The sequence below is a fragment of the Punica granatum genome, chromosome 5, assembly GCF_007655135.1.
Source record: "Punica granatum isolate Tunisia-2019 chromosome 5, ASM765513v2, whole genome shotgun sequence".
Taxonomy (NCBI): Eukaryota; Viridiplantae; Streptophyta; class Magnoliopsida; order Myrtales; family Lythraceae; genus Punica; species Punica granatum.
This window is the reverse complement of record NC_045131.1, coordinates 1,783,953-1,807,834: the sequence shown is the minus strand read 5'-3', so window position 1 is coordinate 1,807,834 and position 23,882 is coordinate 1,783,953. Positions and strand designations below refer to the sequence as shown.

Sequence of the window (23,882 nt, the reverse complement as noted above, 5' to 3'; positions counted from 1 at the left end):
TCATCAGATCCTCTAGACTTGGGCATTGAATGAGATTTATCCGATATGATTAGGATCGGCCTAAGCGGAGTTAGGGACCACAGGAGGTGGTTTAGGTTTACCGTAGTATCTCGTGACCTATATTAATTTAATTATGAGGGGCAGGGAACAGAAGTTACGGGTTGGTGACAGTGATGGTTCGGTTGTGAGAGAAGAAATGTGAAAAGATTCATTGGCTGCAGCCCACCTGACGGACGGATCTCCCATGATATTGAGAATCTATTCAATTTTCTTTCTTTTTTAACATTATCATAAAGATAAAATTTTTATTTTTAACTCCGACTTAAAATTAAAAAAAACCTGAGATGCTCTCTTCCTCCATCTTAACCTTCAAATTTAAGTTGGGAATGCTCATGCGGTATCCCCGGGTTGGGGAACCATGTTTGTATTACACGAAAAACTAACGGCCGATGCAGGAAACGATATTGAATGTCGGTTTGAGTGGGTTCAAATACAACCAACATCGACTTGGGATGGTGTTTGGTTTTGCAGAGCTGTTCCTTTAGCATCCTGGTTTCCTTGGTAAATACGCGATTGCTCCTTGGAAGATGCTGTTTTCGACCGAAACTAGAAACTATCCTTCATGTACAGATAGGCTGAGCTATCGTGAAATGACATTGGGCAAGACAGCATGCTCGAGCTACTCAAAATAGATCAAAAGGGAAGACAGCTGAGAATAAAACGCTGCAAGGTTCGGCGAAGATTGACTCTTGAGATCTCTTTATATATATTTCAAGATCATTGATGGAGTTCAAGTGGGTAAGATACAGAACTTCGATCAATCATTCCACTACAATTCCCTATGATCTAGTAACACAGGATTCAAGAGGAAAGACAATAGAACAAATTACATCAAGACCTTTCACGTGCTGTGACCACACTTCTCTGGCAATGAGTTCCGATTGATGGCCCGAAAAATCCGAGAGACAAGTATTTCGAGTTCTCCAGAACCTTCAACCGAAAACCATATTGTAGCAAGAAGGATTGCAAGGATATGGACAGTCAATTCGCTTCACTTCTTTCCGGTTAAAGTACCAATCCCCAACTGACTCTGCAATTGTCTGCAACGAAGCAATTCAAAGCACACGCACAGAAAGCCTCATCACTAAGCATGGTAGTCAAGAATTTTATTAACACTTTCATAATATGAAATGATACACAAACTTTGCACTTGCCTTGGTATTAATTCTCGGGGAATTTTGTGAGTGCCATGTCTCAGTAAGCCATGTCTGGCAGTGAATAAAACAAGAATTTATGAACAATCCCGATTCCTTAATTTCTTGAAGCTCACTCAGTGCCTTTAACAGGGAACCACGGAACCCTGCTCGTGAACAACATACAAGATCTCAAAAAATACTAAACAAGAAAAGGAAGAAAATCAGATCAAATGCCAAAAAACCAAAATTACCTTGTAGAACTTCCAGTAGGCTAGGACTGCAGGCACGTATATTCAGTCTGCAGGCTTGCCAGTTTCTATTAGGATCTGAAGTTTGTGGCACCAAGATGTGTTGTATCTGGAAATTTATGACACTTATTAAACACAGGGTTGGGTGCAAAAATTTCAGTAAACAGCTGCGATCTCGTCAGAGAAATCACCTGCCAAAAATCATAGGCTGGGTTGACGAGGAAAACTGGGGTTCTTATATGTTTAACAATTTCTTCAGGAAACATACACTGGCATTGCATTTTGGAAAGGAAATATCAGCATTAGTGAAGAAACATAACAATAGGAGGGGAGAAAGCATTCACTAAGGGACACAATATACATAGCCAAGAAAGAACTAGCCTGCCTTAGAGGGTTCCGTCTTTGTAACACAATCCTGGTTCAGGCTTTTTGCTACACCCTGAAAGCAAAAGATATAATAAGAAATCAGTGAAAAGATGTTCTCAACCAGGAGAAGGGTGGTCCCCACCAAGAAATCTTATCAGCTTGCATATTGATAGCAAGGGACCGTATATCATCAATGCCAACCTGAAGTTGGACAACGTTGTGATAGAAAGACCTCATAGTTCTGTTTCCACTTATATCTTTCCTGAAATAGATAAACAAAATAAAATGACACAGAAAAAAGAAGTTAGCTGACAATAACAATGACAGCGTCACTATCTGAAGGCACAAAAGCCAACTAATCATCAACAGACAAGCAAAACAACTGATTCACTAGGACTGAGCATGCATTTGCTTCAACATTAATTTAGACCAGTTACTGTTTGATAAGCATGAGTTGATGCTAGAGTTGACTTTTACAAGCTCACTTCACAAAAGAGAAACTGGCCGCAAGATATAATGCCATGTCAGATATATCCGAGAGTAGCGGGACAAAGCTAAAGTACTGTGAAGAAAGAAGTGCATAGCAAGGACATACTCATCGAGAAAAAAACCTGCATCAGCAAGACACTTGACTGTTGTAACCTTTGGAAGTAGTTCCCTAAAGTCATCACAATGAATAAGAGTGGCTAACCCTCCAGCAGAACATCCTGAAAGAAGAGCCTGCAGGTCATTGAATTTATGATAAGGACCAATAATTCATGGTATGATGTATTCATGAGTCTCCTTTCTGCAATACTATATGGTAAGGAGTTCAGGCAACTAAGAGACATCATGCTCCAATATGGCTCTAAAGGCATAGCACATGAGTAAAACAATCATTTTACCACAAACAATGGTGCTCCAAACCATTTGCAGTACTGGTAATTAAAAGCAAGAATATGCCAGCTTATAACTTTAGGTGTTTCCTGATTAAAACTTGATTGACATCCCTAGAAAATATAAACACCATTTAAGGATATATTGGGAAGTTACCTGTTTTGCACCAGACATGCCTGCTGACAAGAGTTCATCCATAATTGCTTTCCAGATGAGCTGGCCTCTGAAAAAGAGTCTGTGTCCCTGTGAAAGAGTATTAGAGGAGAGATGAAAAGATGGTTAGTTTGCTCTCTCTCTCTCCCCCTCCCCCCCCCCCCCCCCCCCCCCCCCCCCCCCCCCCCCTCTGCAGTGAGAAGGAACTTCCAGAATTCTTCACTGTCAAGAAGAGCGCATACATAACCAAAGGGTTTTCCTACCTTCAGCTCACTTTCAGGATGGCCAGCAAGAGATGCACCATCACAATAGCGTATCTTGACTCTGTTCCAGTTAAAGAAATCTGAAAAATTATAGTTATGATGTTATTGGAGCAATAAACGAGATGGGACGAATAACACCCTCGATTCAATTGACCAAACAGTTCAATGTTAACAATCTCAATAAATGGAAAAAGTCCAAATTCTTTTCAAATTCTTTTAGTAACAGTTTTAGCTGTAGCGGACTGAACAGCTGCTCTTCTTCTGTAGATTTAGCCACAAATATTTTTTCTTACCAACATAGACAAAATGCTTTGACAATGTAATTTGAGAAGAGGAGAAGATACGCACCGGGATTTTCAGAGGGTTGATTACTCAAAATTCCAGAAAAAGGAACTTGCTTGTCCATGTACTTTGAAGAGCCTAATGCTGTTCCTGCCCTGGAAGAGCAAGAGGAAAGGCTATCGCACCAACCACCGCCCTATAACATATACGGAGCACCCCATGCATAAGCATATGAATAACCATGTCAGTAATCAAGATAGCATCCGAAGCAAAACCCAGCTACTGTTCTTCCCTCTAAGCTCAGGAGGACTACATTTCTTCAACAGACTAACACTAGTTCATTAAAAATCCAGGCTTGATCACCATCGCAGAGAGACACTATCAAGTCAGAGCATTTCTTTTGCTCCAACCGAATCAATCTGACAACAATATGGAATCACAGATTAACCTCAATGTGGATAACCCAATTGCTGGAGCCAGATCCGTAGCCCCTCTGAAAGTGGTATCCGGGGGCACTTCCGTCCAGACAAACTGCAAACACAGAAAAAATGATAGCTTGAGACATTCTTCAGCAATACAATCAAACCTCCATCACTGTAAGTAGGGCAAAAGAGAAGTGTCAATGGTGGGGAGAGATGCGATAGGGGAGAAGTACGTGCGCCCAAGTCCCTGGCATTGCGTAGCAAGGTCAGCTCCACCAGAGCAGCTGTAGGGGTGAGATCATAGGGCAACGGAGCTCGGCGAAGAGAACCGGTGAGTGAATAGAGAGCGACGAGGATGATGGATAACCCGACGGCGGCGATCGCCCAGTCCTTCTTCGCCCACTTTCTTGACCGTATCAGAGCTCGAACCCTGGGGTTCAACATTCCCTTCTCTCTTTCTGGTGAAGTTGCAGAGAAGAAATAAAAGGGTCAACGAGGATCCATTGATGAGCAAAGGAAGCAGCTTTATTGGTCGGAGTCAGCGAAGCATCTGTAATTAAGGCCTTATTTGTCGCATTAAAATTTTTTTAATTCTATTTCACTTCTAACTTTAATTTTCTAACTTTAATAATCTTCGATTCAATAATAATAATAATAATAATAATTTTTTAATTTTTTATACAATTTAATTTAATTTTTAATATTAAATTCTCTCAATTATTTTATTATTATTTTTACAATTCAACAACACAATCATTATTTTTTCTCAAATATTCATTATTTTTTCACTTTTTTTCTTCATAATTTAACAACATAATCATTACAATCTTAAATCAATTTTTTAAGATTTCACATAAATTCCCACATACCAAACGTCAATAATTCACATGGATTACCAGGAATTCAATTTTAAATTCTCCGGGCCCACTAGATTAACATTTTAATTGAAGTATATTACTGATAATTTAAATGTTAAAATAATTCACTTTCCCACTCAATTAGTAATTTAGGCTTTATTTGAGAATGAAGTAATTTTTTTTACTCTACTCCTCTTAACTTCAGTTATCTTTAATTCAACAATACAATTATTACTTTTTTCATTTTTCTTCAAATTTTTTATCTTAACTACCATTTAATTCAATTTTTAATATTAAATTCTCTTAATTATTCATTGCTTTTTTCACAATTCAATAACACAATCATTGCGTTCTCTCAACTATTCATTATTTTTTTTTCACTTTTTCCCACTTTTTCTCATAATTCAACAACATAATCATTATAATTCCAAATAAATATAATTATTTATAATCAGAATGGAGTGGAGTTAAACTCCATTCTATTCATAAACAAAGACTAAGAGGTGTCTATGTATTGCCAGCAAGATTACCAATAATATATAATATTATTAATTCATCCCAAACATGATAATAAACATTACCGATAATTTTAAAAGTGAAAATTTACCTCAATGCAAATCCAAATTACTTATAATCTCAAATGATAAAAAAGTAAGAATTTATCTCAATGCAAATTTAAATTACCAATAATCTCAAATGATAATGTACCAAACGCAACCAGAGTGAAGACGATTATACGAAACTGAGGTGGTTCTGAACGTTTAGCTGTTTTTCAGTTTTCCTCCTCGACTTTTACTTTTATTCAAAATTCATCCTCGATCTCTCATTAAGTATCTGAACCCGTCCAAGAGGATGGTAGAAATTAGAATGCCCGGCATTTTCGTAATGCAACTTGAGATTTACAAAATAAGCGGTAAGTTTTTAGTTATACACAATAAAAGCAAAAGCAAAAACAAAATCTCAAAATCTCTTTTTCCTGATAAGGAAATAAGAAAACTTGACAGGCACGGCATCGTAAAATTAACATGTAAAACAATTAGCCATTCTCCACGGCCTAATCTAGTCCCGTTGATTGCTAGGGCTATGTCTACAGCATCAGTTAAAGAGGAAAAGAAACTTGCTGATAATATTTGCCTCCGCTACCAGATAAACCTCTGAATCCCCGGTTCGTGATTCCACTTGAATGGCCGAAACAAGAACATTCCCATTGTGAATACGTTCACAAGCACGTACATGAGTCCCATCAGAAGCCAACTCCGATCATTGGTAATTCGTGAATTGAGCACTAGGAAGTAGAATGGGATGGTGCAGTATCTGAACTCGATCAATGGAGCAGGAACAAGAACTGCAACAGTGGCCAGGAAATATACTAAGATCCAGATCCTCCTCTGAACTCTCCCTGCCAAAGGAAGATACAGGAAAATGCTAGTCAGTCTGATAAAATATTTCAAACACTGTAAAGGCGATTTGGAGATACACACCCAATATACTGAAGATGGAGAACCATGAATAAGCGTAGACTGGAACCAGAAGATACTTCATCAACCAATGGGCCATAATTACCTTCCGCCAGAGGTAAAAGGGATAGTGTCGATTGTCAGCTAGAAGATAAGGATGAGCTATGCTGCAAATACAAAACAAGTGAGACAAATGAGGCTTTCTCAGAAATGAACTCACTTCATGTCAGGGATGAAAAAATAGAACAGAATAGCCATCCCACGTGACCAAGAGGTCACGAGTCTTGACTTTTATATATATATCTCACAAAACGTTAAGCACAAAATTTTGTAGCTTTCAGTTCTCTAGAAAGTTAAACTCAAGATTAGATGTAGCCAAAACAGTACAAGATCCCTAAATTAATTAATATGCTTAGAATTGCAGATTGTCGACTGACCTGACCTGAAAAAGTGCACGGAGATAAAGCCAGCAACAAGAGCAGCAATACAAATGATGAAACTTAGAGGCTTATTCTTCCAGAAGGACTTGAAAAGATCTGCAGCTTGACCCATTGTGAAGTGCACAGGAGCCATTGCTAGCACAGAAACGAGACTGAAGTACATTATCTGAGCAAAATGCAGAGAAACTGTGTGAGCCTCTTTTGCCCCTGCAATACGAGGAAGGCAGAGTAAGAAGCAAATGGCGCCATTAGATTTTAATTTTGAATAGAAAGATGGGAAATACCGAGAACTATGCTGCCATTCCACCGGACGAATGCAAGAAAAGCAGCAAAAACCATAACAAAGGGACTAAAGTTCACCAACAGCTCCAGCTTCTTACTCCAAGCTCTTGATAAAATGACCTTAATCTCATCAAGCGAACCTGCGAGTGATTATGAATTCGTTCACTAAACAAATAAACGATTGACCTGACACAGGGAAATGCCAATCTTCCTTAGTTAACACTCCAAGGCAGTGGTCACATGAGTGGGCTAATGCCTGTAATATGGGCCCTGCTAGGAGTCTCTCATCAAGATGGAAAATAGAAAATCCGCAAAAGCCCAGACAAAGCAACTAAGCATCAATTTACCTTGCATCTCGGTTGTAGCCAAAATTGCACCAGGCACAGAATGTTCAACATCATCCGCTGCCTTGGTCACTATTCGTTTTCTCAAATTCGAGGCAGAACTGGCATAATAACTGCTAGTTTCTTGAGATTCTTTCGCCAAAGGTGCATCTATATAATTCACATTTGCTTTATCTCTTTGAGGAGTAAAAATTATATCAAGAACTCCCGTGCATGCAACAAAAAGCACCCATATAATATTAGTTTGCCGCATAATTACTGCAAAGGCCCCCACCTGCAACATGATATCACCACATTGAGTTTTCATTCATGATACAATCGTTTTTTGGTAAGTAAATGAAAAGTTTCTCAGATCAGAATGAAAAATCAATTCACAAAATTGACAATTGCAAACATCCTCGAGCAAAGTAAGCCATCTCTTTCTCCATCGTCAAGGAACCAACCCATCTATAGGAACTACGGGATCAGCACAATTCTTTTTTTTCTTTTGAAAATAAAAATTCCATCTCATGATCATGAGATATTCTATCACCCAAGGGGTGACATATCCTTAAAACCAGCTTAGATTTTATAATTGGAGACTTCGCCACGGAAGCAATAAATTTGGAAACTGTCAGAATCCTCACCAGAGCACTGAGGCAGTAATTCTTCTTCAAAGAAGCAAGATACATTCCGAGCACAGCAGCCACCGATGCAACATCCGTATAATAGAGGAAAGTAAAGAACCATTGCAGAGGATAAAGGGCCAGGATCACCGAGTAAAGTGTAGCTTTCCTGTCATCAATTGCTGGTCTCCACATGGCAAATATTTCATAGAAGAGAAGACTGCATAGTACTGCCAAGACGCAGTTTGTGGACCGAAGAATAACTGTGGTACATACCTCAGGAAATGATGATTTTTGGCCAACCGAGAATGAGACTGGATAGAAAATTGATGCATGGACAAGCGAAAGAAAGTACCTGCAGGAAAATTTATTTTGCACGGTCAACCTATATGACAAGGTTTTATTGTCTTCCCACGTATCCATTATACAGTAGAAATTCAATGAGGATTGAAGAGATGCACAAAGGAGAGACAAGCACAGGATGATTGCAGAAGAGATAAAATTACATTATGCAGTGATGTAACTGAAAAGTATATCATATTGGGGAAAAAAATCAAGGTTTAAAAGAAATCACTCAGATAGAGCATAGTTCTTGTCCGATGTCTATCTTCTTAACTTTAACATGATCTACAAGCTGAAGCATGGCAGTCAAAAAAAAAAAAGAAAAAGAATGACATTAAATATTATGATTTCCTGGTAGAAAACACAAACGATCAATTTCCATTGCAATGCAACACCAATCAGTCAGCCAGTCAACAGACGATGCTAAAAGGAAAGAAAAGGTACAGGCCAGGTGGGGTGGTGATCATGGGATCCCAACTTCTGAAATTGCCTCTGCAGTACTGCTGAGCTTGCGGAATGTGGAAGATCTCATCCTGCAAGAAAATAACAAGCATGCGATTTTCACACATAATATGAAGAAAGCAGAGCACTTTATGACAAAAATTCAATATTTTGTCCACCCCATTTACCATGTAAGGTTCTTGAACGATGCTATTCACCAGAATGGACACGGGAACGATCCACAAGCTCACAATTGCTGCAACCGCTGCCCTGCCCATCTCTCTCTCTCTCTCTCTCTCTCAGCTCAGCAGTCCAAAAATGGTTCAGACCCTTATAATACTAATCAGAAGAGCACGGAACCCAAGTTCATCCACCTTTTGTCTTCTCAATCGAGGAGGAAGCTGCTAATTCAGGAAGCTACCTTCGGAGATGTTCACTGATCTGATGTCTGCGAAGTGTTTCATTGAACTGGTAGGCGTAGGCCGAGAAGAGAGACGAAGATGAGTGCTCTTGGTCGGGTTGGTCCGGTTCGGATCATGAAAAAGCATGCTGGCTGAACCGCTTCGAAGGGCCCAGGCCCAGTTCTCAAAACCCAACATCGGACAGGCTTTCCGGCCCACTTTCCTCCCGCCGACGCCATCAAAAATCTCCCGCCCATCCCCTTACGGCTTCTTATCCGACCATTCGTCGGCCCTCCACCGGGAAAATTCAAATCGACGAGTAGAGAGGGAGCAGACCAGAGCTTCGTCCCTTCCCCTTTGCGTTCGCTGGAGCTCAGGGAAGCTTCGACGGCGGGGGATTGCTCCGGAAACCCTTTCCTCCCGAGCTTATAGCTGTAGCTTCGACCAGCACTGATCTCCGTGACATGGCCTCGCCGGCAGTCCCATACTCCATCGACGACAAGGACCTCGACGACGCCACGCTATGGGCTCTGATGGACTCCGCCGCGGCTTCCATCTCCTCCAAATCTCGCAAGCCCCTCCAAATCAAGCACTCGAATCACCAAACTTCGACTCCAGCCTCGTACTATTCTCCACCGCTGCCAAAGTCCGGTCAAGCCTACAACCCTAGGCCGATGCAGTACTCGCCCCAACCCGAAATGAAGTTTCTCAGAGATGGAGAGGTGGTGCAGCAGGAGCAGTGGACATACAGTCGGCCGCAGAAGTTCGCCAGGACCTGCAGTCCGGAAGCGAGTGAGACCAGCCCTCTGGCTCTGGTCAGGAGCGTGCATCGGACTCCGACCACCCCTGCGCGATCCACGCCTGAGACGTACCTCTCACCGGAGATTGGTCAGTCAAGTGGTAATCTGAAGAGGTCGCCAGTATGCTATGTGCAAAGTGAAGAGAATGAGGCCCCGAGGCATAGCTTGTCCGGAAAGTTTCCTTCAGTTTCTCTGTTCAAGGAGTACCAGAATGCTGCCATGGCGGTAAGATCTTAACTTTCTGCTACTGCAGTTGCTCTTTTTTTTTCCATTGCACGTAGGCATGTACTGCTTCTTTCATTTCAATGGACAGATTTTGGAGACGACTGACTACACAATGATTTCGGGGCATCCCTTCATCAAAAAGTCAGGTAATCAGTTACATTCGATTTATTTCAAGCACAGAACAATGATCTGAATGACATAGGTTTTGTTTCCTTTCATAGGGTGGAGGAAGATATCATGTTACTTCAATCTGTCCTTCGAGATCAAAGATAAGTCCATCGAATTTGACCAGAACCGAGATGTACAACGTGCTGAGTTCGTGGTGCGAGCATACATGCAGTATGTTCCCATTGCACAGCTTGCCCCTAGTAGCACTACCAGTTGCTTCAAATTGCTTCTGTTTTGTCTGAGCTTCTGTTTTGTGTCTGCAGGGGTGGTCGGTTTTCTGATGGATGGGGCTCGTGTGACCGTCGGGAGAAGAGATTCTTGAAACCTAATCATGATATTCCCAGTACAGCAGAAACTCGAGCCAAAAATAAAGCATGCCAGGTACTTGTGTTGATATCTAAATCAGCAGTTACATATTTCAGTCTCATGCATCTCAATGAGAAGTCTTTGCACCACTAGTAAGTAGGTAAGTTTCATAAGAAGTTTTCAATGTGATCAGAGTTTTGCTTTTCCCCTGCTGGGTGCTGAAAACAAGAGTGAAATGTCAACCATATGCAGGACTTGCTCGGAATCGGAGAGTACCGCCCCGGTGCAAGCCATTCATAATGACGAGCGTCCCAACTCCCAGTTGTCGGCGACAAAATATCTCTATTTAGCCCCACAGGGAGTTTCAAATCTTTCTCCCAAGTGTTCATCAGAAGACAGTATATTGTGTAACATAATGAACAAAATGAAGGGCATCAGATCTTCACATCTTCACTTGTGTGGTTAAAGTGTACGAAAGGAGAACGTGTTCATTCTCTAGATTGTTTGAGTAAAATGGAGATCCTCCATTCTTGTTCCTACAGTCAGTTCTTCACAGGACGACTCTGAAATTGAATCTCTCAGTTTCTAGGCAGATTCAATCCCCATTGTAATATGTTTAGTTTCATGAGTACATTCAAGTCGACCCTTAAACCAAGAATTGCTGTAAGAGAGTTTATATTGCAATGCAAATAAGAAACTTCCATGCTTTTAAACTCCTTGCAGCATTCGCTCCGACTTCTCTTCCAGGAGAAGCGGAAGCAGACTACTTAGTTTACTTCCATGACTCTGAAAGAATTACCGAGCATTCAACTCAAATAGAAACCAGATTTCTCAAATGTGAGCAGATACGAAGAAGCACTATTTATGGCTTGTCGTCTTCTTCACTGCACTCAGCCGCGATCCTCCCCGAGTTTCGCCCACCTATTTTACCAAATGACCCTATAGCTGTTAACCCTTTGAAGCTGCTGCTTCCTTCGCTGAGGTTAAAGGACTTTCTAGATCTCCGTGGTCTTGAGGGGCTGACTTCGACTTCCGGATCATTGTGGCCGCTGAACTTCGACTTTGCGACGGCTAATTGGGTGATGCTGCTTCTACAGAAGGGGCAGGCAGGGGCAGCAGCTGTTGAGGATGTTGCGGGATTTGGCTTCTTGTGGCAGCAGAGAGCAAGCATGCAGTGGGCGCACATTTGATGGCCGCATTGCCTCACTTCAATTGTGCATGGTTGGTCGAAACATATGCAGCACAGCTCAACATCATCGTCCTGTCCAGGAAAATCTCAGCAAACAAAAATAAGGGGTATACTACCGAAAAGACAATAAAAACAAAGAAAGTACACGATTTATACGCATGCACACTAGTATCTTCTGCTATAGTTACGTTCCAAATCCCAGATACTATGGTTGTCCTAACCCAGGCGGGATAGTTTGTGTTACCATGTCATTTTCATGTTTATGATGTGAAATCCGACAATATTCTCATTAATGTCTTAAATTACTAATTTATCTTTAAATAGTGCCCAATCATGTCGATATCATCAGTCTCAGAAGCAGAATTAAACCATAGAAACAGTACCTCTGAAGCATTGTCATCTGTTTCAGAATCAGAATGCAAGGGAGACGAAGGTGGATCATCGCTGGTAGTCTGCTTTAGAATAGCCTTCTCTCTCTCCTTGTTAGCTTCGATTAAAGCATTCTCCAGGAGTGCTTTGGCCTCCGGGTTAAGCTCACTGATAAATTTCAATGGCGATGGCCACACGAGCGGCTCCGCTGCTGAAGGGTTTAATAAGGCAGCACAAGATTCGTGCTTGTATTTCAGAGCAACCATGTAAGGTATTCTTCTGCAGAGCAAACATCGCAGCCAATTTAGCTGGCCAAGCTCTAGTTTTAAATCTCATATGAAGAATTGAAACAAGGTCGATAGAAATAATCATATTAAATAAGACCAGTTTAAATTGTGAACCTACCCTTTTCCATTTTCCAATCTTGGTTTTGTGAAATATATGGATTTTCAAAAGAGTTGAGGAATTTTAGCTGACCCCACAGAAGACATAAGAATGATACCTCGTAACCAGACATGTAGCAGGGGTGCCGACCTAGGTGTAACTTACTGTCTTCCTAGATAAAAGGGAAGCAAAAGGACATGGTGCAATCAGAAATGAACTGCTCAATGGGGCTTACCCTGACGAATCTCTTTGAAGTCTATCTGCTCCCCAAGCAAGCAACTCTCGGACACAATCTAATGAACCCCCACGAGCAGCTAAATGTAGTGGTGTGCTCCCAGGGTAGCTGCATGGACCACTCAATCGTCAGTCTCATAGAGAAAATGGCTTTCTCAAATCACAATAGTCCATTTGACGTTGAAGTCAAATAAATTTCATTTACCCATATCCACCAGTTGAAGCGCAAACTAAAGCACCCCTGTCTAAGAGAACATGAACACACTCGGACCTTCCTTGGCGGGCCGCTAAGTGCAATGGGGTCGCACCATTTCCATCTCTTATATTTACAAATCTTGCAAATCCCCTGCAATAATAAAAACTTAGCTCCTAGAAACAATTCATCGAATCCTTTTCTGAGAGAGAGAAAGGGGAGAGACAAAGACCAGGAATCTGCGACTGGTGAAGAATGTGCAGCGGAAAGAATAGCTTGCAGGCAATTCGAATGGCCATAGAATGCAGCATGGTGTAAACATGTTCTACCATGAGCTGAATCAAACATCAGAATCTGACCAAAAAGTTTCAAAACATAACCATCAGGTTTCTTCCCTGCTAAATTCTCAGAGTAAACAAGAGAAAGAAAAGAGACAAAAACAAGGCATCGTCGTCCTACGTTTGCCCCAGCTTCAATGAGCCTTTCCACGCAAGAGATCTCGCCATGCATTGCGGCCAGCATCAGCGGAGTCTTCGGATCACAAACCAAAGTGTCAAAACAGTGCCTTGAAAAGCTTCAGAAACGACCAAAAACAAGATAAAACGAACCGGAACCTGTACCCGCTTATGGCGATTCAACATGTCTGGGTTAAGGTTATTGAATCTATCCAATAGCATTGATAGGACCTGCATCAATGTTAACCACATGATTCACTCCTAGCAATCAAATCAAAGATTTCAGTTTTCAGTTTTCATCAAACAGTTCAGACGTAATCCGACACATCCTAGCAACTGACATCAACCTCAGAAACAACGGAACAAGAACAGAGAAATGGGGATCAACTAAATAAGCCATATCATGTAGATCAGTTCTATCTCATCAGATGATCAGAGTATTCCATTTCATGCTTATGTTCATCATCCGAGTGAAATCACTTCTAAATGCTCGTAGTTCATGGTCCCGATGTACAGAGCAGCAGCTGAGCTTCCTCCGAGTGATCAAACAAATCAAAGCGGGAACTGGAGCCAAACTCACTTCGATCTGGCCAGCGGCGGCGGCGACGTGCAGGGCGGACCACCGGGCGCTTCCGCAGGCCTGTTCCAGCACTGCTGGGTTGTCCCTCACCATGGACTCCACCGTGTCCAGGTCCCCATTCTTGACGGCTCTAAACAGGTGCCCCTCCCGCCTCTCTCCGCAGCTCAGGCCCTGCCCCATGGCCACACTCCGCGGGTGGCTGCCTTTCGCGGCAGTGATCCTCCCGGTGGTGGGCAAGAGGAGGGGAAGTCGCAGCTGAGAGGGAAGAGAAGTGGACACAGTAGTAATATTTGGGAAGTGGGAAATCGGAGTCCGGACCTGCCCGCCCAGATTCCGGGCAGCCCGACAGTGTCAATTACGTGACACTGGTGGTACCGTACTGGTTGGGTCAGAGTTCGGGCAGAGCTGTCGGATAACCTTTTTTTTTTCCCCCATAATTTTTCAATATTTTCACCTTACGCGCAATCCGGATGAAATCATTTCTTCTATAGTAATTCTTTTTTCTTTTTTAATTTCCATTAATTAAAAAATATAGAGCGTAATAGTAATGGTTAATGGGTCTTCTTTCCCGGTTGTAGGCTTCTTTTTGTCTAAAAGGTTGTCGTCCTTTGACTTTCATGTTAGGCTGAAATCAGTCAACAAAGTTGTGCCACATTGGAAATAACAAAAAAAATATATATATTGTCTAAAATTTAACACGATATCATATAACACCCTGTCCAAGTCATTGTGCTATACTTATAGAAATCTATTGGCATATGCGGTTCTTATGCCGACGAACTAATTTAACGAGCATGTGGATAACGGGTAATCGGGTAATGATATGATAAAATGTGAATATTGTGGTGGGGGCAAGAGATAGTTTGAGATCAGAGAAGATAGGGATTCCCATACCTACAGAACAGGAACGGCAGTGCAATATTTGGGTAGCTCTTATTTCATAGAATTTTTGTTATTTTCCATGCAATATTGTAATGTAGTGCACTTTATGGGCTAAAAAGTTATCCTCTTTTTGACTTTTTGACACTCCTTTTCCTCCATTGTTGTTTGCTTGCAATATCGAACTGTCAACAATGTCCACCTCTCAAGGCTTTTGTGATTAAAATTAGGGAGATATCAAAGCACTAAGTAGGTACATAGCTTATTATATTAATATACATAAAAGAGAGAGAGAGAGAGAGAGAGAGAGAGAAGGGGTTGACATATCAATTCGAAAAAATACCTAATTTATTGTCGATGCTTGCTATGGATTATAATGTGTCACAATCTCACGCGGAAACGAGTTTCGGTCAAGGATATTGTTGTTTTCTTATGATTCCGTAATGTTTTGACTATTAAACTTAATTTGATAAGTCGAGAGGGTGTAGCCCTGTATCATGCCTCCTCACATGTCAATCAAGGGCTTGTAGTTAGACTTACACCCCTTCATTAACTATTTGGATTTCTATTTCATTACATTAGATTTTTGGATCTCTCTTTTCATCGAAAAAATTATATTTGATAATAAAACTATAAATATAATATTAAGAAAGAATCTAAATAGTAATCATGGGAAAAGAATAGTAAGCCCATTTTTTATAGTTACAATGGGCCTCCGTTTTGGCCCAAGAAGTAGAACAAGACTTCCAACGCTGGTTCAGCACGTGTATTACTTGGGCTGGGCTAGCGGCTCAAAGGACCCAATTGTTCCGGGCCGAAAATATAGTCAGGCCACGGACCGATCCATTATTCCAGTTTAGAAGAGATTCCGGGTCAACTGTATCAACCTCGACAGTTAATATCATATCGCTCAGCAACATGGAGATTTCTCAGTTCAACGTAATCATGTGATTAACTCTTCCAAATCGTATCATTGTTTGGAACGAATCACTTCCATGATTAGAAATCAGGGTGGCGATTATAATACTTAATTCGATCATATCATAGAAGTGTTGTGTGGATGATAATGAATAGTCGTCTCTCTTATTTTTAGTTACAAAGAAATGTCATATTTATAAAAAAGCATTAAATAATCATATAACGAGTATCGAATTGAATTTTTATTTTTATTACTGAGGAAAAATATACTGTACTATACTACACTTTTTTAAAAAAAAAATGAATATCTTCACCTTTGGATTCTGCTGAAATTCGAAAAGGTCGCAGAGGGAAAATGATGATTTGATAGGGTTCACATCGATTACAGAGTTGTCCATAAAAAGCAAAAGGCAGAGAGAGAGATTGTAACAAAGATGCCGAGGACCTCCTCCCCCCTCCTTCCCGCTTGTCTTTTGCAAAGAATGGGGCTCATTTTGACAAGGCCAGCACAATGCCCCCCCTTCCCAATTTAAATCGCTTTCAATTCAGTGTATGTATGCCGCCTTAGCGTTCTTATCTCCTCCATTATCTGATCGTCTTTCGAGCTAGCATATGTGCAATTATATCAAATATGCTTGCTATTAGAAGATACGTAGACATGTGACGTGACTTTCATTTACCGACAATCTCTATTACATAAACTATTCTAATCACTTGTGACTCCTGGCCTGGCCTACCAAGGACTGTGGCTCAGGACACAGTGGCAGCATCAGATAATGCATGAAATGGGCCCTCCTTATCCCGACTTGCCCTAACCTACATTGAATCATGTGGACGCCACCTCTAGTAATACACGAATGGAGTCTGCAGCCAAAGCATATATTATGCTCTTTCTTTGGGATCTTGATCCATGTGACTTGCGATAGATAATTATAAAGAAAAGTTTGATAGCATGCATACATACATATATATATATATATATATATATATATGTAAATAAGAGGAGAAACATTACCGTATGATTAAATATGGGACTGGTGGACACAAAATTTATGATTGGGAACATGAATGCATGGGAAAACGTGAAGACTCGCGAAAGAGCTTTGGAATCCTGGTCTCCCCTCTTGCTTTACTTTCTTTTTTACCCCACCTCACGTATGAATATAAACCCTAGCTATAGTTTGGGTCACCTAGCTTTATAAATATATCTATATAGAGGTATAGACAAAAGGAATTATTATTACGTGATCGATGATCCGGAAACAAGAAAGAAATTATGTCTTTTGTATTATTTAAGCAATTACAAGATACTCATGTATTATGAAAAGGTATAATAGTGATTCTGTCTATTAAAAGTGGATGTAATGCAAATTCTCACCCGTTGACTTAGAGATCGCTTGCTCGACACCTATTTGATAACAAAGTTTAATTTTACTTAATTGTTTCCATCAATTCAACAACATAATCATTACATTTTTTTATCTTTTTTAAAATTTTCTCTCATATTTTTTCTTATTTATTTTTACAATTAATCTTTAATACTAAATTCTCTCAACTATACAACATTTTTTCTCAATTTAATAACACAATTAATCATTGCTTTTTTTTTTATCTTCTTTTTCAAATTCTCTCATATACTTTTGTTAACTACTTATGTTTTTCTTTCCTCAAATCAAACTAAATCAAATTAAATTAAATTTAACTTCATTACTAAATGCTATGTTAAGATTTCTCTTTCATTATAATAAGTTTTGTGCCTCTTTCGTAACAAAAAAAATAATAATAACAGTGATTCTGGTTACAGAAGAGGGCCCATAATGCAAGGTAATAGAACATATAGTAAAAAAGAACACATAGTTTTATCACAAGAATTGAATCGGTAATTTTTATATTGCTAGGCGAAAGCGTGCATTACTGCACTATATCCATTTTTCTCGGAATGTATAATAAATTATTTGATCGGGTCCTTGCCTCGAGAACATTCGACCAACCATCTTGGAAATTAAAAAAGTTTAATTTCAAATGAGAGAGAATCACACCGTAATCTTGGGAAGAGAATCTTAGATTCTCGAACTAAAGTCTTCCATCTAAACAAATTTTCGGCACAGAAGAAAGAATCGCGAATAATAAGTTTTATCCATATATATATATATAATAAGTCTCTACAACTTCTCCTCACGTCCTCGAAGATCATGATAAATCCAGCCAAAAATTAACAAGGGCTATATATCATTTGTATATAATACATATATATATATATGTATATGTATTCTCAATTTCCTTCTTTAATTAAGACCGACAAGAAATGATTAATTGGATTTTCGGAAGGTCCCAGTTGATGAAAAGACCTAACGCCAGTCAGGTCAAGCCATTGTGAAGCGTGAAGGAACGCAAACCCAAATTGCGTCAAAGTTCTAAAAGACAGACATTCCCTCTCCCTGGAGACCTGACAGTAATCTTCTTTGACTATTTAGGTATAAATAAGACAGTTAACAGTTTTATTGTTATATCTACATCAAAGTTCGAGATATATAGTCGGTGGTCGTAGCAAGAGATTCACTCACTGATCAGAAGAAATTATGCCGGTCATGGAATCCTCTCTCTCTCTCTCTCTCTCTCTCTCTCTATATATATATATATATCCCTCTCTCGTCAAATCGCCGGCATATATTCTATATAATCCCATATATACCATGAGCAATGAGAATCCATGCATAACATCGATGGATTAATTAAGATGTCTCCCTCAATTTTTACCTTAGAATGATGGAATGGCTGATTTTAATTGTTGACCTATATTATATTTGAGTTACAAGGTGGGGATCGTATCTGTATGTAGCAATTATATATACATATATATACATATGTTTGGCTCGAATCTGTCGCAGTTTGAGAATAACTCACTAGAGTGAGCCAGTGCTAGGATTCACATGAATATCCTGGCCAAAGTGAGGTTAGCTAAATACACATTAATCAATATTAACTGAAGAAGTTTGCACCGAAAAAAAATATATTAACTGAAGTTGTGGAAAGGCCAAAATCACGTAGCAATTCCCTCTTTATCAATTTTTTTTCTTTCCATGAATAAGTCTCCTCTTCATTTTTTGTTTGGCGGGAAAATCTTGATTATTACGGAAAGACTTCGCCAGCTCTACACTTAATTAAGTCTCGATAATTCATAAGATGAACTCACACGCGCGCGCGCGCGCATTTATATATGTATGTATACGCGCATTTATATATGTATGTATATTATAATGAGGGATTTTGAGTTTGGCTCAAATTACACGATCCATTTGAACATCACGCAAGTCCATGGGATAAAACTATAGCATAGATTACATTATTGCGAAATGTATTTTTACATAAACAAATTAAAACCAACATTACATTTCTTCAACATAGCTACTAACGCCTCAATTTCTGCAAAATGCATTCGTATATCAGCATAAAATTCCTCCAAATCTCGTATAAAAAAGTAAAGACACTCATAGATATGTGCCGGGATTAATTTGATCCTTTTTTTTTTTCTGGTGTACAAATCGCAGCCAAAGCTTGAAGGGAAGCAGAAGAGAAAGCAAAAACAGAAGTTGATACAGGATTAATTGATCCTTTAATATTATCTTCTGAACTATGTGTACGGCATTAATTGTGAACACTATGTTTGGTCTTTTAGACGTAAGTATTGAGGAACAATAGCAAGAGGAAATTTTTGAGATAGATAAAAGTGCAACAGAAAATTAAGATGATGAGATCTACAAAACTATGTGGGCGCATTTGCCAATTGTCTTTCTAGATGTACGTACGTACTTTAAGATGTCTTACTTGTTACCAAGCTTTCGTATGACAACTCTAGACTATATTATAGTTGTTGATCAATACATTATAATAAATCTTTATCTTAAAAGGAAAGAAAAAAAGGAGAGCTGGAAAATGCGGATTGTAAACTTATATATGGAAAAATTTTCAGGGCCGAGCACAAAATAAGCTCATGGAAATTAAATCATTTCAGTTGATGAAAACACCCGATTAAACTCCTATTCAAACACCCAAGCTACATGGAGATTAACCAAAATATCTTACAAAGCTGAAACAGCGAGAAGAACGTACATGAGCAGCTGGCATCTCAATTATTGCGCAGCTCTCTCTCATTTTTAGCCCTAATTCTCATTAATTCGTGCTTATCAATTCCCTTTTGGTCTGTTAGTTAATATACTAAATCCTTCCTCCATAGAAGCGTGCTATGAAACCGGAACGCCTACACATGATGATTAACTAGCTGCAGGAAACACACCGAAGAAATTCCCATACGTCTAGACCCACGATCTTTTCGTAGACCAAAATCAAATCGTGGTCTCTCTACATTGCATTGTTGCTGGTCGTAGAAGAAGAGCTAAATCCTGCACTTCTGTTGGTCCATGCACTACCGGCGAGGGCGCCATTCATGTGTTGTCCGCTTCCCGGCATTCCCAAGAATCGCCTTGACAAGTTCAGCTCTTGGCTATCTTCCAACTTCACTGAAGCAAGGTGCAAGAGCGCCCCAGGACCAAACATCTTTTCTCCGACCCGACTAGCTCCACCACTGAGACCCAGTGACTCGTTACTGGAACCTCCTCCGAATTGATAAAAGCCAATGGAATGAGGGTCTGATGAGCCACCAAAGATCCCAGAGCCACTTCCCAAATGGCCAGTCATGTGAAAGTTCGAGTCTTCGGCTCCTCCCATCAGGGAAATAACCTCTCCATAGTTATTCAAGCCATTGATTTCTCCGCCGCCAAAACCAAAATTATCACCAAGATGGTGTAGTAGATTTGGAGCCATAAACCTGAGTGGTGCAGACATCTGCCCTGAAAGGCCTAGCAGTGCATCAGCTGAGCCGCCGCTGCAGCCACCACTTGACGGGGCAGTACAGGTGTTTGTGGAGCCTACGCCGCCGCTCTGGTGGTCGCAAGTTGCCGGGGACTTCGATCTGTTGTTATTAGACTTGTTACTCTTCTTGTTGTTCCTCCTGCAGCCTCCACCTACAGGGACGTTCCTCAGGGCCCCACCCCGGGTCCAGTACCTCCGGCACGTCTTGCAGAAGTGGCGGGGCTGTGTGAGGCTGTAGTTGTTGAAGTAGCAGAACTTGGTGTTGGTCGATTCGCACCGGGGGCACTTGAGAGCTGCCTCAGGCAACTGGATGTTGGCGAGGCGGGCACGCTCGGTCATTGAGCCTGGCCTGATGGAGCCGCCTGACCCATATGCCTGGAGGGCCGCCGGTGGAGCTGGAGGTGGAAGCGAGGGGCTATTGTTGTTCAACCCGGTGTTCACAAGTTGGTGGTTTGGTAGCTGCAAGAGGAGAAACAAAATCACAGAAGAGATAACCAATAAATGAGATGCCCGCGGGGTATATTCAACGAAGATTTAATTTAGCAAAAGCTGATGATGCTTGACAACATGTTTTTTCTATAGATATATATTTGTTTTACTAAGGAATTACGCTTTCGTGACAAAAACAAATGGAATAAATAAAAATGATTTCAGAACCCTAACCTGCTGCCAGTTGGATGGATCGAGATTATAAGCTGGAATAGAAGAAAACACCATGTTCGTTGTGATCTTAAGCAAACCCTAGCTCTCACGATCTCGAAGATTTTGTATATGGAGAAGGATACAAGCAGGGAATGGTGAAGACGAAATAACGAGAGAGACTTGCAGAGAGAGAGAGAGAGAGAAGGACGGGGACGCGAGAGTGTGCGGGCAAATGAGGACTAAAGATAAAGGAGGGTCTCTCCTTTTATTTGAATATGAGTATATGCGTCATGGAAAAATTATATACATGATTTTAAGGGTTTGGTCCTTCTTGTTCTGCTGCTTTATTTTTCTCTTTGTTGCTTTGCTTTTCTAGGGTTTTGAGAAGGGAGGGGTCATATATACATACATAGATATATTATGTATATATATTCCTTCACCTAGAAGCTTTCTTTCCGTGTGGTGTTAGTGCTTTAGAAAGAAAAAGAAGACTCTCATCAGCTTGCATGAGAAAAGCTGAGTAGAGTGACAAGTGCAGTAATATGTTAATGCCTGTATCTTTTGGCATGCACTTTCCAGTATCTGAAATTTTAATAAGTCGTGATTAATTCAGGTAGAGTTAATTCGGTATATTAAGATTTAAACTCTTTTAATATGAATTTTCTCTATTCACAAAAGTAGAATTGGATAACTTGTTTAAGGGAAATAATTGTCGAACAATATATCTCAACCAATTCAAATTGGTTTTTAATGCGCATATATATATATATATCAGTAAAGAGCTAGCATTGAGAGCAACTCAGTTAAGAAACCAACCAATATCCAAAGATCAAGACAGATCGAGCTAGCTACAAAATTAGTGGAGAACTTTGGGAATGGATCACAGCGCACATTTTTATTGAAATTTTTTAATGGTTACATGCATATTTTCATGCATGGAATAAGAAATGTTGATGAATCATTGACGCATTATTAATTAATATCATATGAAAGTTAAAGACGCCCGCTAATAATTGAAAATTAAGAATATATGCATCAAATCACATATATTATAATAAACTAATGGAAAAATAATGGTAGTGATTGTGTACATCAATAATCACGATAACATGGATTTTCTCATTCTGCTAAAACTAATTGCTCTCAACTTCACATTTATTAGGACCATGCATATATATAATAAGTATTCATTCTTGATATGGTTTAATTTGTAGGATTTTCTTATTCTCCATACACCAAAGTATTGGTTAACCTGACAAAATTATGCCAAATAATCGCTCCTTCAACTTGATACACTTCATAATATCATCTATTAGTTAGGATAAGTATAAACAGTGATCTTGTTATATTATATAAGTGATTAGCAAAATTATTCTATATGAATTTGTTTTAGTCCCAAGCTAATATCATTATTAACCGAATATATTTATTAATGAATGGTTTTTGAAATTTGATTAACATTAGTTTTTAAAAAATTGATTAATTGAATTCAGTTCCTAAGTGATTTCCTTATCAAGAAATAATATATTACACTTTTCCGGATAAAACTTTTACTTTTATTTTGAGAACAACATTTTTTGTAACTTTTGTTTTTGAAACCGCCATTACTTATTTTTATGTTTTATACCAATTTTAAGATTATTGTTATTCATATATATATATATATATATATATAGTAAAAAAACTTTTATTTGGGTCAAACAAATTAAGAAAATGTAATTATATTAATTAAATATGATTCCTCCATTTCACTAAAAAAAAGAAAAAAGAAAAGACTAATCCGCCGTTGATTGCGTTCTCCTGGGCTGGGCTCATGACATTGACTAAGCCCATCACTTCAATCACAACTCATGGAGGCCCACCCAGATTTTTGGGCCCATCATGAGCCCAACAAGGCGATGTAATGGATAGTTCTTTGAAAGGCTAGATCTCATTGAGACCAATCTTATCCCAACTGAAATTCAAATCTAGGATGAGGATTTTACACACACCATTTGATTTGAACAGTAAGGGGACGATGGGTGAGGGCTATTATACATCAACCGTCTTAATCAGCCACCCCATGTAGCTCAGCGCCACTTGAATGCGGTGCAGAAAGGGCATTACCTGAAATACTCGTTTCCGCACGGCATAAGGGACAATTAGAGTGTGAGAACAACCACATGTCGATGCACCCCGCATGAAAAGTATGTGCACACTCCGGTAGAACCCGGATGTCCTCATCTTCGCTGAACTCGCAGAGGCACACAGCACAGGTGCCTTCCCCGAACTTGTTCTTGTACTTGAAGATCGATGACCCACTGGCTGATTGCTCGCTTGTGATTCCATTTGCAGGCATGGAGATCTCTCCCGCTAGGCCGGACCGAGTATGTAGGCGGGCTGTGCTCTGAAGCCCACGTTCGGGGTCTTGCAGTGGAGCCTGACCCCGTTGGAAGCAGTTGGAGGCGATGCACTGATAGGTTGCCACCACCACCATCCCGGCCAAGATCCCAAGCAACGCCATGAAGAGGGGGCTGAGATCTATTCCCGGACGATGATCGTCCATAGTAATCTACACGACCTTCTGATCGAGCTTAATGCTTAATATTTTGAGGATTCACTACATATCGCAACTTCATGCAGATTATAATTTGATTAAGCTCAAATATATGAAAGACTTTGGTAATTGCTATGAATATATATATTATGTAGTGTAG

General features: G+C 39.9%; 5 protein-coding genes across 6 annotated transcripts; 1 reads left to right on the top strand and 4 right to left on the bottom strand.

The window, feature by feature from the left end:
* Nucleotides 1-731: 731 nt before the first annotated feature.
* Nucleotides 732-4,328, bottom strand: LOC116208338 (pectin acetylesterase 5-like). Its single transcript, XM_031541717.1, has 12 exons — nt 4,040-4,328; nt 3,833-3,915; nt 3,451-3,580; nt 3,103-3,182; nt 2,843-2,929; nt 2,406-2,530; nt 2,012-2,072; nt 1,830-1,883; nt 1,636-1,713; nt 1,448-1,553; nt 1,215-1,360; nt 732-1,100 (listed from the first exon to the last, which is right to left on the bottom strand). Exons 1-12 carry the CDS (start codon nt 4,248-4,250, stop codon nt 993-995), a joined length of 1,269 nt encoding a protein of 422 aa, XP_031397577.1. The 5' UTR covers nt 4,251-4,328; the 3' UTR covers nt 732-992.
* Nucleotides 4,329-5,540: 1,212 nt separating this feature from the next.
* On the bottom strand, nt 5,541-9,035 carry LOC116207427 (dol-P-Glc:Glc(2)Man(9)GlcNAc(2)-PP-Dol alpha-1,2-glucosyltransferase). The gene is made up of 8 exons (XM_031540354.1): nt 8,763-9,035; nt 8,578-8,666; nt 7,813-8,146; nt 7,190-7,460; nt 6,845-6,982; nt 6,563-6,767; nt 6,145-6,287; nt 5,541-6,062 (listed from the first exon to the last, which is right to left on the bottom strand). The coding sequence occupies exons 1-8, from the start codon at nt 8,850-8,852 to the stop codon at nt 5,803-5,805; spliced, it is 1,530 nt and encodes a 509-aa protein (XP_031396214.1). The 5' UTR covers nt 8,853-9,035; the 3' UTR covers nt 5,541-5,802.
* A 207-nt stretch (nt 9,036-9,242) lies between these two features.
* Nucleotides 9,243-11,181, top strand: LOC116207429. Of its 2 annotated transcripts, none has more exons than XM_031540358.1 (5): nt 9,243-10,000; nt 10,089-10,146; nt 10,222-10,339; nt 10,432-10,549; nt 10,727-11,181. In XM_031540358.1, exons 1-5 carry the CDS (start codon nt 9,440-9,442, stop codon nt 10,772-10,774), a joined length of 903 nt encoding a protein of 300 aa, XP_031396218.1. In that variant the 5' UTR covers nt 9,243-9,439; the 3' UTR covers nt 10,775-11,181. The 2 variants fall into 2 exon arrangements, with proteins under 2 accessions (XP_031396218.1, XP_031396216.1); XM_031540356.1 differs by having other exon boundaries at nt 9,410-10,000; nt 10,432-10,634.
* Nucleotides 10,975-14,161, bottom strand: LOC116207428 (putative E3 ubiquitin-protein ligase XBAT31). The gene is made up of 8 exons (XM_031540355.1): nt 13,879-14,161; nt 13,464-13,529; nt 13,303-13,374; nt 13,076-13,197; nt 12,856-12,996; nt 12,652-12,759; nt 12,047-12,311; nt 10,975-11,735 (listed from the first exon to the last, which is right to left on the bottom strand). Exons 1-8 carry the CDS (start codon nt 14,056-14,058, stop codon nt 11,337-11,339), a joined length of 1,353 nt encoding a protein of 450 aa, XP_031396215.1. The 5' UTR covers nt 14,059-14,161; the 3' UTR covers nt 10,975-11,336.
* Nucleotides 14,162-19,656: 5,495 nt separating this feature from the next.
* Nucleotides 19,657-21,528, bottom strand: LOC116209692 (dof zinc finger protein DOF2.4-like). Its single transcript, XM_031543426.1, has 2 exons — nt 21,208-21,528; nt 19,657-21,003 (listed from the first exon to the last, which is right to left on the bottom strand). The coding sequence occupies exons 1-2, from the start codon at nt 21,259-21,261 to the stop codon at nt 20,035-20,037; spliced, it is 1,023 nt and encodes a 340-aa protein (XP_031399286.1). The 5' UTR covers nt 21,262-21,528; the 3' UTR covers nt 19,657-20,034.
* Between the last annotated feature and the right edge of the window lie 2,354 nt (nt 21,529-23,882).